Below are 16,600 nucleotides of genomic sequence, written 5' to 3'. Positions count from 1 at the left end.
TGCAGTCCTTTGTCTCTTGCTCCTAACAGGAGCTTCCTCGTCATCCTCTGATGAACTTTCATCACTTTTGTGTTCATAATATTCCATCGGAATGGCAGGTTCAGGAGTCTCATCAGATTCCAGTCTAGAAGTGCTTTGCATATCTCTCATGAGGAAAATATCCTCAAAGAATGTAGCATCCTTAGACTCTATAATTTTACCGACCCTTTGGTCAGGTACCTCAGATTTCACTACTAGAAATCTATAGCCAACGCTATTCTTAGAGTAGCCCAAATTAACGCAGTCCACGGTCTTCGGACCAAGCTTACGCTTTTTGGGGATCGGCACATTGACTTTCTCCAAACAGCCCCAAGTGCGCAAGTAAGAGGGTGTAGTTCTTTTCTTTTCCCATTGCTCATAGGGAGTAGTCTCATTATCCTTTGCGGGAACTTTATTCAGGACATGACATGATGTCAATATAGCCTCCCCCCACCATGCCTTGGATAAACCCGATGTATCTAACATGGCGTTAGCCAAATCAGTTAGAGTACGGTTTTTCCGTTCGGCAACCCCGTTTGACTGGGGTGAATAGGGAGGCGCCCTCTCATGAATAATACCATGTTCCGCACAGAATAAATCAAACTCACTGGAAAAGTACTCTCCACCACGATCAGGACGGACTCGTTTTATTTTCTTCTCAAGTTGGTTCTCAACTTCAGCCTTATAGATTTTAAAGTAGTGTAGAGCCTCATCCTTTGTATTTAACAAATACACATAACAGAATCTAGTGGAATCATCAATAAAAGTCATGAAGTATTTCTTTCCACCTTTAGTCAACACACCATTCATCTCACAGAGATCTGAATGTATGAGCTCTAGTGGTGCCAGGTGTCTCTCCTTCACAGGCTTGTGAGGCTTACGAGGTTGCTTTGCTTGCACACACGCATGGCACTTAGAGCCTTTGGCTAAAGTGAAACTCGGGATTAGATTCCTCTTAGCTAGCCGCGTCATACAACCGAAATTTATGTGACAAAGACGTGAATGCCAAACCTCACATTCGTTCACATTGGAATGAATTTGGTTCACGACTTTATTACAGAAATCCTCCAGGGAAAGGCGGAACAAACCACCACAATCATATCCTTTTCCAACAAATAGTCCATAATGAGATACAACTACTTCGTTAGACTCAAATACTAACTTCAACCCTTCTTTACATAGAAGGGAGCCACTAACAAGATTCTTCTTGATGGCGGGGACATGCTGCACGTTCTTCAGTTGCACGATCTTCCCCGAAGTAAACTTCAGATCTACCGTGCCAACACCATGAACAGAAGCATGCGAGCCATTCCCCATCAGGACGGAACAATCTCGTGTGACCTGGTAAGAAGAAAACAAAGACACACCAGCACACACATGAATATTGGCCCAGTGTCAACCCACCAATCGGTGGACTGATAAACTGAAAGTACGGTAAACAGATTACCATACCCAGATGCCCCATAATTGTTGCTCAAAGTGACATTGACAGACTTGGCGTCCTGTCCTGACTTCTTATACTTGTTTGGGCACTTGTTGGCCCAATGTTCAACTGAACCACAAGTAAAGCAGCCCTCATCCTTCTTGTTCTTCTTGAAGGTCTTCTTACCCTTCTTCTTAAAGGTAGTATTCTGCTGGACAGAGTTCTTTCCCTTGAACTTGCGGGAGTTCTTCTGCACCATATTGGCGCTAGAAGAACCCTCTGCCCCTTTCACGTGTGAGTCCTTTGCTCTTAAGTTATGCTCAACACTTAGATGACCAATGACATCCTCAACAGAGAATTCACGTCTCAAGTGCTTGAGAGAAGTAGCAAAGTTCCTCCATCTAGGAGGGAGTTTCGCAATAATGCAACCCGCGACAAACTTGTCCGGTAACTCACACTTCAGGAGCTCCAGCTCCTTAGCGATGCATTGTATCTCATGGGCCTGGTCCAATACAGAACGGTTATCAACCATTTTGTAATCATAGTAAGAACGGCTCCTAGAAAGATGGTGGTTGCCTCCCTAAACGCATTCTCCTGTTCAGGAGCAATCGTTACCGTGGGAGACACAACACCAACCCAGAACACGTTCATTGCTGTGAGCCACAAGGTGGTCCTCGTCTGCCAACACTTAAAATGCGTTCCAGTAAACTTTTCCGGTTTCAGAGTAGCGGTGAAGCCATGAGTCGAAAAGTGCCTAAAATAAGGTTTTTGGATTGTTGAAAATATTAGCACTTTTCCTACTAATCTAATCCACGAGTAAACAGTAAGCATGGCATAAATGGTATGCATCTCATAGCGATACCTAAGCATACTAGCACGTACAGAACATAGAAGCGAACCATCTATGAGCAGCACATATGCGGCTAGTACAAGTACGAGTAAACGAGGGATGAACAGATCATACCCTCCGGTTGGCCAGGCCAACGCGGCGGTGGCAACAGCAGCCTCGGCGTCGTCCGTGGCCTTCTTCTTAGCAGCGGCGCCGTTGGCCATGGTGTCGATACAAGGGAAGTAGTGGAAGCAGAGGCGGACGGATCGGGAGCAGTCGCGTCGAGACGCTCCCCAAAAACCTTATTGCCGTTCTCCCGGGCAGGATCTCGAATGACAGGGTTCCGGAGGCACCTCCTCTCCCGACCAACCGTGCACGCGGTCGTCGGGGTGGGATCGCTGGAAGCAGCTCAGAGAGAGAAACAGTAGATGACAGATAGGGTTGTACGAGAGGGAGTGACTGAACCGAGTTAGGGTTCACTCCACTGGCCAGCGCCTTCTTATATAGGCCGTCAGGTAAATGGGCCTGGGCCAGGCCCACGACCGAGTCCGCGAACAGCCCACGGTCCAACGTCTCGGACAGTGGCGCTTCTGTAAGCGACTCGTTAATTAATTAACAATTAATTAACCATTCCTGAGCGGCAAAAATAAGCTTCGGCTCGGCTCATTCCCGCAACCCGCGGCGCGCGCGCACGTCGTGACGAGGCGAGGCGTAGCGAGGCGAGGCAAACGGAGGAGGAGGAGGAGCGCGCGTGTACAACTCCTATTCCCAAGTTCCCAATAGCAAGTGATAGAGCAGCCCTTATAGAGAGGTCTCACTCTTCTTACTGTAGCAGTATGAGACTACATTCCACACTTCCCACCACTTGCCGTACACATGCATGGGCCTTAGAGATTAACTAGGGATTATTGTCTTATATGGGCCTAAGCCCATCCATAATCCATCATTTTCTCCCAGCATCAACACCTCTTTATTTACCACCTTTATCTGCAGAATATACCAACCAAAGACACAAAGGAAATTTAGCTTTATGAGAATAATTGGATCATTATATAACTTTTTTTTTCAAAAATGGTGTTGTTTCTGCATTTTCACAGTGTCCAAAAGAATGCAGGAACACCAACTAGAACCAACCTTTTCTCATTATTTGAAAAAGTTTTAATCCACCTCCCAAAGGAGTTATCAACGGAAGAAGGAACTGAATTCAAACCAAAGGCACTTTTTAAAAGACACCAAACCAAAGTAGTAGCAGAACATATGAAAAATAAATGATAATTTGTCTCCTCTTTACCACAGAACACATAATGTGCTCCCCTTCCAACCCCTTGTCAAGAGAGTGTCCTTAGTAGGAATACTTTTTCTAGCCACCAACCAAAGGAGCACCTTGATTTTAGTAGGAAATTTCACTTTCCACAAGTATTTCTATGGAAAGTGATAGTCCGCCTCAATCATTTTCCTATAAAGTGATTTGGCATAATTTAATTTATCTCCAGTTAGAGACCACTCAATCTGGTCTTTCCCTGATCTCATCTCAATCTCCTCACACCTTAGTTTAAGGTTTCTCCACATTTCTAGGGATTCCCCATACAAAGTCCTAAAAGTAAATCCACCCCATCCTTTTTGCAATGCTTCAGCCACAATAATATCATGATAAAAGCTAAGGAGATAAAGTCTAGGATAAACATCTTTTAAGGTTTTATCATCAATCCAAACCTCCTCCCAAAACCTAACACTATGTCCATCTCCCAGCTTCCACCTGCATAAATGCTAAAATAGATCCTTGACTTTCAAAATGTTGGTCCAAAATTGAGAATTACCAACCTTGGGTTTTGCCCTTGAGATACATCCCATCAGTGACATATTTATCCAGTAAGACAGTTTGCCAAGGCCATTCTCAGTTTCAAGTTTCTAAATCTCCAAATTAAGAATGCCCAGACCCCACAAATCCCTAGGTTTACAACATATTTTCCAATTAACTAAATGGTACTTTTCTTGTCCTCTCTGCTTGCCAAACCATTCTGGCTCTAACGAAATTAGCTTTCTTTAGAATCCCCACAGGAATGGGATAACATGACGTCATGAAGAGAGGCATATTAGTTAAACAAACCTGGACAAGAGTAATTCTCCGAGCAATTGAACTCAGGAGTTTAACTTGCCAACATGCACATCTTTTCTCATTTTTTTCTACTACACCAGTCCAATGTTTGTTTCTAATCCTGACATAGAAACAAACATCCCTAAGTATTTCATAGGCAACTCCCCCGTCTCGCAAGTAAATATTTCCTGATAGGTGTTCATTTTATGTTTTGCTTCACCAAATAAAAAAGTTCACTCTTATGAAAGTTGATTGTGAGACATCTACTCAAAAGCCCCTAAAATAAATTTCAGATTTCTAGCATAGTCAATATTATATTGGAGTAGAAAAATAACATCATCAGCATTGCAACATGTCCACACCATGAGCAATGTTTTCAACATGCACCCCTTTCACAAAATCATCTATATTGGCCTTTTCCATAATAACAGCTAGGTCATCTACCACTAGGTCAAAAAGTAAGGGGGACAAAGCATCTCCCTGCCTAAGCCCCTTCTAGGTTTTAAAACAGGGACCAATCTTATCATTAACTTTAACTCTCACATTACCCCCTCTCATGGTCATCATAACCCTATCACACCACTTATCAGGGAATATTTTCATCTTTAACATTTGTATCACAAATGGCCATTTAATTTTGTCATATGCTTTTTTAAAGTCGACTTTTAAAAAGAGTGCATTTTGTTTTTAATGATGAATAGAGTTCAATGCTTCATGCAGCACTGTACCCTCTGCATAATATATCTCCCTTTGACAAAGAGCAGTTTGTGTCTTAGAGATCACATGAAAACAAGTCTACTAAGTCTGTTCATTAACATCTTCATAATAATTTTGAACTAACATTTAAAAGACAAATGGGTCTGAATTTCTGAATTTGTTTGGCATCATTAGTTTTTGGCACAAGGGTGATGGTTCCATAATCGAGTCTAGCAATATCAAGTTTTCTTTCAGCAAAATCATCCAAAAGCCCTTTGACATCCCACTTAAATAACTCCCAAAATTCCTGATAAAAATCAACAGGGAACCCATCTGCCCCCGGGCTTTTGTTTTTCTTCATTTGAAACACCATATCATGAATTTCTTGCATAGAGAAGGGTTTAATACTTTAATTAATTCCTCTGCAACATATGCACCTATTTGAGAAATGTCCTGCAGATGTAGAGATATTTGTGAGCAATCAGGTTGCCCAAAAAGATTTTTATAAAAGTCAGTAATGTATTTCATTAATTAATATTCTCCCTCGATAGTTCCTTCATCTCGCTCCAAGGAAATGATTCTATTTTTACATCTTCTACCATTTACCCTAGCATGATAATATCTAGTATTGGTGTCTCCATCTTTAATTTCTTTATCCATATATCTCTGAAGCATTTCATTTCTTCCTGTTTTGAAATTCTGGCCAATTGTTCTCTTAAGTCTTTTTGCTCCTATCTATCTCCATCAGTAAGCCCCATGACGTCAGTATTCTTATCTATGACATCCAGCTTGCCAATGATTTCAATCTTAATTTTTCTGTACCAAGCATTTGCATTTTTATCCCACCCTCTAACTTTTTTCCTCAAGTTTCTTAATCTTTCTTGACATTTTTCTAAATTGTCACCATGGTAGGTTTCACTCCAAACTTTACACAGAAATTCTGTAAACCCCTCTGTGAGCACTGAAGAGTTCTCAAATCTTGAACTTCACTAGGAGGTTCTCCAGTGTCAATGGATAGAGGAGTGTGGTCAGAACTTCTCTAGCAAAAGCTTGCAGTACTGACAGATGATACCCCTCCTCCCATTCAGGACAACACATTTTTGAGTTGTTCATAAGTTGTGTCAGCTAAATTATTGGCCTAGGTATAGTTTTTACCATTTAATGGTATTTCTCTAAGTCCTGCATGCTTAATGACACAAAGCTGTAATGATTCGGCTCATCGAGTTGTTTTTTTCACTGCAGTTCCTGATAATATTAAAGTCTCCACCAACTAAACAAGGCAGTGGGGGCTGACGACCTAGTAGCGTAGGGGGCGTGACGGGGCAACGATTCGTGACCAATTTCTTCGGTTCGTTTCCATATAATCTTTTTCTGGGTTTTCACTTTGTTTATGAGAAACAACAGAGTGCCGACCGCCGAGTAGTACTGAAGTAACCAGGGAATCATCGATGTACACAAAACAAACTGCAACAATGGCGACACGAAGCATATGAACTACGGTACTAAACACACTGGCACACCCACATACGGTAAAATCGCAACGAGTCCAGGTACATACGCGCCATGACAGTGCTCCAGGGCGGCGCATGGCGCATCATCCTTCGGTTCCGGGCGACCTCTACTCGTACCAGGTGTATCCCAGGGGCGGCGCACGCATGCCGTAGCCGTAGCCGGAGCTGTAGTAGTGGCAGCTGGGCAGGCCACAGGGGCTGGAGTAGCAGCCCGGCGTGCAGCGGTACCCGTGGCCGCCGTACGGCGTCCCCTTCTCGCCGCAGTCGTCGCAGCACGGCTCCTTGCACGCCTTCTCGCACCTCTCCTTGCACGCCTTCTCGTACTTGTCCTTCCAGGCCTTCTCGCAGGCCTCCTGGCAGGGGGTCTTCTTCTCCTTGGGCTTGTCGTCCTCGACGCTGACGATGGACGCCGCGAAGCACGACTTCCTCAGCTGGTGCACCACGCACACCGGGTCCACCGTGCCGACCACCGTCAGCGTGCACTTGTCCTCGTCGACCACCATGGACTTGATCCCTGGAGGGTCACATACATTCGGTAAAGAGAAGTAGTTGCAGGATACACAGGAATGAAGAGAGTCAGAGAGAGGTATACCCTCGAGCTTGGAAACGATTGACAGGATCCCGCTCGTGCACTTCTTGCCGACGAGATCGGCTCTGATCACAATTTTCTGCAGGCCATTCGAAAGTGAAAACACAAGCATATATTCAGTACAAATGTTCTCATGATCGCAACGGCATGTCTACACCCTCGAAGGACGGAGAAGCAGAACGAAGAATATGGTGGCCAATTACCTTAGACATGGCGTGAGCTATCTTCTGGTACTCTTGGATCTGGGGTCGACGCGGACTCCTGAGTGTGCAGAGCAAGGCGCTGTCTGAAGTTATGTGAGAAATGCCTCGTTCCAAGTCAGTTTATATATGATCTGAAGTCAACTCCGCAACCTCCATATTGGTTGGGAATTGGTCGTATTCGTTGGAGCATATTCCTACTAGATGTGTTTAATCTAATCATTCTGCTGCTGCTGGTCGAAAGAATTCCTTGCAATCGTAGTTATACCAGAGTTTCCTAACCGAATTGGTCGGTCTACGTCTTCTTTCTTATGTTTTTTCATCCGTGGAAATGTCAAAACCGCGGGCCTTTTGAAGTTCCAACACGCTTGCGTTTTCAATCATGAGAGAGAAAGACCGACGACAGCAACTCCGCGTATGTACCCGAAGAAATGGAGGAACGTTCTGCAAGTTGCAGACGGTGGCAACCGGGAAATCAAGTCAACTCAAATGCCACTGTACCATTGGCTAGGATTTTGTTATGCTGGTCGTTGCTCTACTGCTGGTAGAAGGACTTGTTATCAGTAGAATGAAAAAAATAGCGTGCTACAGCAAAATAGTGCAGACCTCAAAATATGCTATTAGTATGCTATATCGTGTTATAGCGTGCTATTAGCGAGACATTGTACGCTGATATATTTAGCGAGGAAATTCTCAATATGCTATAGCGCGCTATTTTTTCAGTAATCAGTACATGCTGTTGCAATTGCATTAGAGTTCCCGGTTCGAGCTTTTATGTAGGCATTTTGAGTGTTTGGGAGGCATTTTCTTCGATCTCCGTGCAACACCATATTCTATCATTTTATTAGCAGATCAGACAGTGAATGGCTGATGATGCCATAGTGTTTGATGACTGAGTGGCACCTTTTTTCTGCGGGGAGACTGAGTGGCACTTTGAGTGTTTGGAAGGCATTTTCTTCGATCTTCGTCCAAAACCATATTCTATCCTTTTTTAGCACAATCAAAAGCACTCTCAAAGGCACCTGACCCCCGCGTCGCCCCTGCTCAGCGACTCGGACAGTTCTCCAACCCTAGCCGCCGTCGGTGCCGACTCCTCCTTCCCTCACCCCATCGCCGCCGGAGCACGCCGCCCGGATGCGCCCGGGGGCCGACGGCGGTGGCGGGGATCCTCCTCTCTCCAGCGTCTACTGCTGGTAGGACTTAGTAGTTATTAATACATGTTGTTGCAATTGCATTAGAATTTCCGACTCGAGCTTTTCTGTGAACAAGTTGATCAGCTGCTAGGATTGGATCCCCAAACCCATCCAAATTGGAGTTTTGATTTGAGGGGTACCACTGTCTTTTAGAATCCATGACACTTTGATCATGATTCAAGTTGGAGAGAAGGATAAATATAAATCTGCCACCTACAAAGGCAACGATGCAACAAGGACAATGAAGGTTTCTTTTCTTGCTTAGGGCAACTCCAACCGGACAACCCAAACGGACCGTAAAATTGTTAGCTTTTTGTCCGTTTGGATCACCAGGAGGGCGGACGTCCACCCCTTGTCCGCCCTTTTCTGGCCATAGCGCCCAACAAGACGACCCGTTTGGTCCGTTTGTCCATCTTTTCTTAATCAAATTGGCATTTTATATATTCTATACATTTATAACCAAATAAACAAATGAATGGAACATTTCACATTATTGGAAAAAACAAGCCACATAGTTTACAACCAAATAAATTTGAAATTGTAGCAAATAAATTAAGAGAAAAGGAGTAGATACAACTATTGGTTTCCTATGTGAGTCCATATATACACAACCAAATCATCTTGAAGTTTAATGTCAGTTGCTCGATCACACATTTCATGATGAAATTGGATGAACTCTGCAAACGTTGCCACTCCGTCCTCGGGCTCAACCAACTTACCCTAGTAACCCCCCCCCCCCCCCCTTGGTCATAGATGATATCATAACAATCATGTTGTGTATGATCACACAAGGAGTCATCACCACCCATATAGTTTTAGTGCTCCATGTTTTAGCACGGTGCCGAACAATAGCCCAGCGAGGTTACAACACACCAAAAGTATGCCCCACTTCCTTCGTAGCACTCTCTTGTTCTTTGGAAAACCTAGACCTCTTCTCTCGCTAGGGCTCGGAGATTATCTTCACGAATGTATATCACGGAGGATAGATACTATCAACTAGGTAGTATCCCTAGTTGTATTGGTGGCTATTGATCCCATAGTTGACCTCTGGGGAATTGCCTTCCGAAATCCTTGAGAACACGGAGAGGGGTCAAGCACGTTGATGTCATTGTGAGAACCTGCCATGTCGAAAAAAGAGTGCCAAATCCAGAGATCTTGTGATGCCATGCACAACTTCAAATATGACCGTGCAACCATCAACATGTCCCTTATATTGCCCATGCCAAGCGATTGAACAGTTCTTTCACTCCCAATGCACACAATCTATGCTTCCAAGCATCCCCGAAAAGGCGCATGATTCATTGATCGATAACAAAGCGGGTTGTATCCTCATCATTTGGTTCTCACAAGTACTCCGGGCCAAATACTCTAACAATAGCTTTGCAGAACATGTACAATGGCACTCACTCATTACGTACTGATCAGCTAGATCAAGGCGAACTCCATATGCAAGCATCATAACAGCTGCAGTGCATTTATGATAAGAGGTGAAGCCAACAAAGGGGATCATAGTTGCATTTAAGGAAATCAACATAACCCACCACCCCCTGCTGAATACGGTTGAACAATGGTCTCGTCATCCGGAAGCATCGACGGAAAAGGTTGGCAAGGAATATTGAGTTTGTCCGGTGGAAATAATCGTTAAAGAGTAGGACGGCCGTTTTATCAGTTACGATTCAACCTAGGCACATGGCCAGGTATCAATCCCCTAAAAATGGTCGTTGTCTTGTGATGTGTTCTTTCACAAGAAGTGTAGCAACCACAACATAACTATCATCGTCAGACGATTCTTTGGATGATGATGATCATACGATGTTATTGTAAAAGAAACTCGTCCGAGTTATCGGCCATGATCCTTTCGAGTGATGTGAATTCGTACCTTACTAGACAGCTACGGGCGTGGACGAGTCTTTGCCGGGCAAAGGGTCGAACACTTTGTGGGCTGGTGTGGACGAGTCTCGGCCAGTGAAGGGGACTCTCCTTCGCCCGTTTAGGCAACAGAGCTAGAGAACCCACGTCCTTCGACGGTGACCATGGAGGTAGTGTGCTGACGGGCGGTGACAACCCTGGGTAGGGTGCGGGCCGCGAGCTACACCGTCAGCGGCAAGAAGCGGAACCAACGCCGGCGATGGATGCGGCAGCGGCAGATGGGTGGGATTGCCGGGGTGGCGAATAGGCCAAAAGCTGGGTGGCGGTGGCGAGGGCGAGGAGGTCAAACTCGTATGGGGGGGGGGATTGGCCTGTGTGGCATCGACAGGCAGGCCAGGGGAGGACACTGTGGGCGTCCGAGGTGTGTCCATGCAGACTCAAACCCAGATCAAATTTGGCCAGAAATGGGTCGAAACGGAAATCCGCCCATTTGCTTCGGCACGTTGGGCTTTGTTTTTTGTCCGCGTGGAACCAAACGGGCAAAATGCGTCGACCCGTTAAAGTTGCCCTTAGTACTTCAACCATTCCTATCAAGTGGAGGTTTTTTAAAGAAGGGCAAAAGACTTGCCTCATTCATTAATTAAGGAAGAGTAGAAAACAAATCAGTCTGCCCAAAGGCCAAAAACACAAGAAAGTATGGGACTACTCTCGCAGCATGATATTACACAAATGTTTTGCGCACGTGGTAAACCCTTTCATAGCTTCCTTCCGGATATGAGTGAAGATGATTGTATATGGTTTCAATTTGTTTGTTGAAGACTCTCACATTGGCTCGTTCCAAATCTCTCAAGCCATAATAAGCATAAAAAGAGAGGCCATTATCTTGTTAGTGCCTTGGTCATTGTGCACCAAGTGGTTCCAACAAGACTTGACGCCGTTGACAGGTTGGCAAGAAAATGGGTCGAGATCGGGGGTCCCAAACTAATCCTTAACCAAATTCCAAATTCTAAGAGAGAAGCGGCATTGGCGGAGCTAATGTGCCGCTGTTTCATGAGTCCTCTTTGAGAAAGGGGGAAAACAACTAGGCCATCCACGCTTCTCAAGGCAATACACTGTCCAACCCAGTTGTTCACGATAAGCCATGCAAAACCTTACATTTTGGAGGCGTCCAATTTCCCGAAATTGTGTTCTTGAGGTTGGTGGGATGACTCCCACGAATTGGGCTCTATATGAAAATGTCTCCATGTATTGGCTGGATGCGGTCATTTTCCAAATGATAGAGTCCTCATGACCCTCCCGAAGTTGAATTTGCAAAGTGTCCTCCCATTAGTTGATGAACTCACGTATGTGTTGAATTGTAAACCCATTGGCGAGGGAGGAGATTTGTAGCACACAGGTGCGCGCCCACAACCCCTTTTTTTTCTTTTGGCTTTCGAGTTCCAATCTTCCATATTTTTTGAACCAAAAGTAAGTTTCGTTTGCATATTCATATTTCTGGTGACGAGGGCTTTCAAATAAGATCCATTTTGAATATGTTTTGATGAGGTTTCAAAACTTCGTTAAGTTTCACCTTTTAAAACTTTGTACGAGCGACCAACAAAATTGTAAGTTTCAGAACCTGCATCCGAGAAAACCATTTCAACTTCTGAAACTTTGTACCAGCGCCTGACAAAACCACAAGTTTTATAACTTACGATCGTCAAAATCGTAAGTTTCAGAAACTAAAACTTAAAACTTGTCTCCTCGTGCGGGATCCAACGATTTTGCGGACTGCGAGGCAATTGGGCAGCTAACACGAAGTGACCATTCAGCTAACCTACTGTTGAATATATTGTGTACGTGTATACTGTGTCTTGGGTCCACCTCCTAGTTCTCCTATACAGTTGAAGTTGTGACCTCATCCTGTACATCATATATACGTGCCTGGTGCACCAATCAATGCAATTGTGTTGCACAACCTATTCTAGTCTTCTACATGGTATCTATCGCAGGTCATTTCTAGACCTAGCCGTCGCCGCTGCCGCTGCTGCCGCGCCTCCGCCGCCGCCGGTCCCTCCGGTCGTCGCCACCCTCCCACCCTCTGCCGCCGCGGCTTCCTCCTAGACGCCGCCACGCCCCTCAGCTTCCGCACCCCTCTCCCAGCCGCGCCGCACCTCCCTTTCCTACCCGCGTCGCACCTCCCTTCCAACCCGCGCCGCACCACCCTTCCCAAACCGCGTCGAACCCTAACCCTAGCCGCCCCACCCGCGTCGCGCCTTCCCACTCCCTCCTCGCTGTGCCATGAGTTCCTCCTCCTCCACCATCTCCAACCCCTTCGCCGGTCCCGATGTCACCCTCGTCCATGGTCTCAACATCCACGAGCGTGTTCCGGTGGTGCTTGATCAATCCACCGCGTCCTACTCCGCTTGGAAGCGGTACTTCTCCTTGGTGTTTCACGAGTACCCGCTCCACGGACACGTCGATGGCACCGTGGACTCGAGCCTCATGATTTAGGACGAGGAGTGGATGATCCTCGACGCCACAATTATCTGTTGGTTCTACCTCACCATCTCCAAGGACATCTTCCACATGGTGGTGGATGATGACGACGACGCCTACGCCGTCTGGACCAAGCTCAATAGCCTCTTCACGAACAACAAACTACAACGCAAGGTCCTCCTCCACGGCGAGTTTTACGGGTGCCAGCAGCTTGACTCTTCCATCGACGATTTTTTCATGGGCCTCAAAAAGCTTGCCGATGAGCTCCGTGATCGCGGCGAGATGGTCGACGACGAGCTCCTCATCAGCACCCTCACCGCCGATCTCAACGAGGACTTTGGGAACACTGCCTCCAACCTCACCCTCATCCCAAAGCCCACCTTTGCCAAGGTGGTGGCGTATCTTAAGTTGGAGCAACGACGGATGAAGATGGCCCGGACTCGGGTGACTCACATCGCCCTCGTCACCGGCACCCGCGGGGGCTCGGCGCCACCTCCACCGCATCCTGCACCGGTCCCACCAGCCGCGCCGGCCTACCCCCAGGCGCCGGCTGCCCCCTTCCCGCCACCCCCGCCCGCGGCTAATGGGGGTCGCCGCGCTGGCCGCAAGCAGTAGCAGGGCGCCGGGGCTCAGGGAGGAGTTGCTACTTCTTGAGCTTGCGTTGGTTTTTCCCTTGAAGAGGAAAGGGTGATGCAGCAAAGGAGAGATAAGTATTTCCCTCAGTTAGAGAACCAAGGTATCAATCCAGTAGGAGACAACGCACAAATCACCAATACCTGCACAAACAATCAAACAACTTGCACCCAACGCGATTAAGGGGTTTTCAATCCCTTCACGGTTACTTGCAAAAGTGAGATCTGGTAGAGATAGATAAAACTAAAAAAATATAAAGTAAATATTTTTTGGGTTCTTTTTGTTTATAGATCGGAAAGTAAAAGATTGCAAAATAGTAGATCGAAAACTTATATGATGGAAAATAGACCCGGGGGCCATAGGTTTCACTAGAGGCTTCTATCAAGATAGCAAATAATACGGTGGGTGAACAAATTACTGTCGAGCAAGACAGAAAAGCGCAAAGTTATGACGATATCTAAGGCAATGATTATGAAATATAGGCATCACGTCCGTGTCAAGTAGACCGACTCCTGCCAGCATCTACTACTATTACTCCACACATCGACCGACTCCTGCCTGCATCTAGAGTATTAAGTTCATGAAGAACACAGTAACACATTAAGTAAGATGACATGATGTAGAGGAATAAACTCAAGCAATATGTATAAACCCCATCTTTTTATCCTCTATGGCAACAATACAATACGTGCCTTGCTGCCCCTACTGTCACTGGGAAAGGACACCACAATATTGAACCCAAAGCTAAGCACTTCTCCCGTTGCAAGAAAAACCAATCTAGTTGGCCAAACTAAACCGATAGTTCGAAGAGAATTATAAAGATATCAAATCATGCATATAAGAATTCAGAGAAGATTCAAATAATATTCATAGATAAGCTGATCCTAAATCCACAATTCATCGGATCTCGACAAACATACTGCAACAGAAGATTACTTCCGATAGATCTCCAAGAACATCGAGGAGAACATGGTATTGAGAATCAAAGAGAGAGAAGAAGCCATCTAGCTACTAGCTATGGACCCATAGGTTTGAGGTAAACTACTCACGCTTCATCGGAAGGGCAATAGAGTTGATGTAGAAGCCCTCCGTGATTGAATCCCCCTCCGGCAAGATGCCGGAAAAGGCCCCAAGATGGGATCTCACGGGAACAGAAGGTTGCAGCGGTGGAAAAGTGTTTTCATGGATGCCTTTGGTGGTTTGGGAATATATGTGAATATATAGGAGGAAGATCTAGGTCAGGGGTTCACCGAGGGGCCCACAAGGTAGGGCGGCACACCCTACCCCCTGGGCGCGCCCTCCACCCTTGTGGCAGCCTCGTGGCTCTTCTGACTTGCACTCCAAGTCTCCTGGGTGTCTTCTGTTCCAGGAAAAATCATCGCGAAGGTTTTATTCCGTTTGGTATTACTTTTCTGCGAAGCTCAAAAACAAGGAAAAAACAGAAATTAGCACTGGGCTCTAGGTTAATAAGTTAGTCCCAAAAATAATATTAAATAGCATATTAATGCATATAAAACATCCAAAACAAATAATATAATAGCATGGAACAATAAAACATTATAGATATGTTGGAGACGTATCAAGCATCCCCAAGCTTAATTCCTACTCGTCCTCGAGTAGGTAAATGCTAGAAACAAAATTTTTGATCTGGAATGCTAGTTAACATATTTATCCATGTAATTTTTCTTTATTGTGGCATGAATGTTCAGATCCATAAGATTCAAAAGAAAAGTTTAATATTGACATAAAAACAACAATACTCCAAGCATACTAACAAGGCAATTATGTTTTCTCAAAATAACATGGCCAAAGAAAGTTTGTCCCTACAAAATCATATAGTCTGGCTATGCTCCACCTTCATCACACAAAATATTCAAATCATGCATAACCCCAATGACAAGCCAAGCAATTGTTTCATACTTTTGATGTTCTCAAACTTTTTCAACTTTTACGCAATACATGAGCGTGAGCCATGGACATAACACTATAGGTGGAATAGAATATGGTGGTTGTGGAGAAGACAAAAAAGAGGGAGATAGTCTCACATCAACTAGGCGTATTAATGGGCTATGGAGATGCCCATCAATAGATATCAATGTGAGTGAGTAGGGATTTTTCATGCAACAGATGCACTAGAGCTATAAGTTTATGAAAGCTCAAAACAAAACTAAGTGGGTGTGCATCCAACTTGCTTGCTCATGAAGACCTAGGGCAATTTGAGGAAACTGATACGTCCATTTTGCATCATGTTTACCTACTGTTATTTATAATGTTTTCATGCATAATAATGCTTTTTGGAGTAATTCTAATGCTTTTTTCTCTCATAATTTGCAAGGTTAACACAAAGAGGGAGAATTCCGGCAGCTGGAAATCTGGACCTGGAAAAGCTACGTCAGGCCACCTATTCTGCACAACTTCAAATGGGCTGAAACTTCATGAGGATTTTTTATGGAATAAATAAGAAATACTGGAGCAAATAACCACTGGAGGGGGGCACCTGGTGAGCACAAGACACCAGGGCGCGCCTGGCCCCCCCCCCCAGGCGCGCCCTGGTGGGTTGTGCTCAGCCCAGCCCACCTCCGGTGCCCATCTTCTGGTATATAAGTCATTTTGACCTAGAGAAAATAAGGAGAGGACTTTCGGGACGGAGCGCCGCTATCTCGAGGCGGAACCTAGGCAGGAGCACTTTTGCCCTCCGGCGGAGCGATTCTGCCGGGGGGAACTTCCCTCCCGGAGGGGTAAATCATCGTCATCATCATCACCAACAACTCTCCCATCTTGGGGAGGGCAATCTCCATCAACATCTTCAACAGCACCATCTCCTCTCAAACCCTAGTTTATCTCTTGTGTTCAATCTTTGTACCGGAACTATAGATTGGTGCTTGTGGGTGACTAGTAGTGTTGATTACATCTTGTAGTTGATTACTATATGGTTTATTTGGTGGAAGATTATATGTTCAGATCCATTATGCTATTTAATATCCCTCTGATCTTGAGCTTGTTTATAACTTGTGAGCAGTTACTTTTGTTCTTGAGGTCACGGGAGAAATCATGTTGCAAGTAATC

At 45.3% G+C, this 16,600-nt stretch overlaps 2 protein-coding genes across 2 annotated transcripts; one reads left to right on the top strand and one right to left on the bottom strand.

The window, feature by feature from the left end:
- Positions 1–6,413: 6,413 nt before the first annotated feature.
- LOC109769914 (uncharacterized) lies at positions 6,414–7,476 on the bottom strand. Its single transcript, XM_020328614.4, has 3 exons — positions 7,365–7,476; positions 7,165–7,240; positions 6,414–7,086 (listed from the first exon to the last, which is right to left on the bottom strand). The coding sequence occupies exons 1-3, from the start codon at positions 7,371–7,373 to the stop codon at positions 6,680–6,682; spliced, it is 492 nt and encodes a 163-aa protein (XP_020184203.1). The 5' UTR covers positions 7,374–7,476; the 3' UTR covers positions 6,414–6,679.
- A 5,452-nt stretch (positions 7,477–12,928) lies between these two features.
- On the top strand, positions 12,929–13,516 carry LOC141042799 (uncharacterized). Its single transcript, XM_073511694.1, has one exon. The coding sequence runs from the start codon at positions 12,929–12,931 to the stop codon at positions 13,514–13,516; it is 588 nt and encodes a 195-aa protein (XP_073367795.1).
- The last annotated feature ends 3,084 nt before the right edge of the window (positions 13,517–16,600 follow it).

This window comes from Aegilops tauschii, chromosome 3, assembly GCF_002575655.3.
Source record: "Aegilops tauschii subsp. strangulata cultivar AL8/78 chromosome 3, Aet v6.0, whole genome shotgun sequence".
Lineage (NCBI taxonomy): Eukaryota > Viridiplantae > Streptophyta > Magnoliopsida > Poales > Poaceae > Aegilops > Aegilops tauschii.
Note: the sequence above shows the minus strand (reverse complement) of the source record. Positions and strands in the feature narration are given on the sequence as shown.

What these genes read in the sequence shown, in the direction of transcription:
- LOC109769914 (XM_020328614.4), bottom strand. An exon ending in AATCGTTTCCAAGCTCGAGG is followed by an intron (nt 7,087 to 7,164) that starts GTATACCTCTCT and finishes GTGACCCTCCAG; the next exon opens with GGATCAAGTCCATGGTGGTC.
- LOC141042799 (XM_073511694.1), top strand. Translation starts at nt 12,929, where the DNA reads ATGATCCTCGACGCCACAATTATCTGTTGGTTCTACCTCACCATCTCC.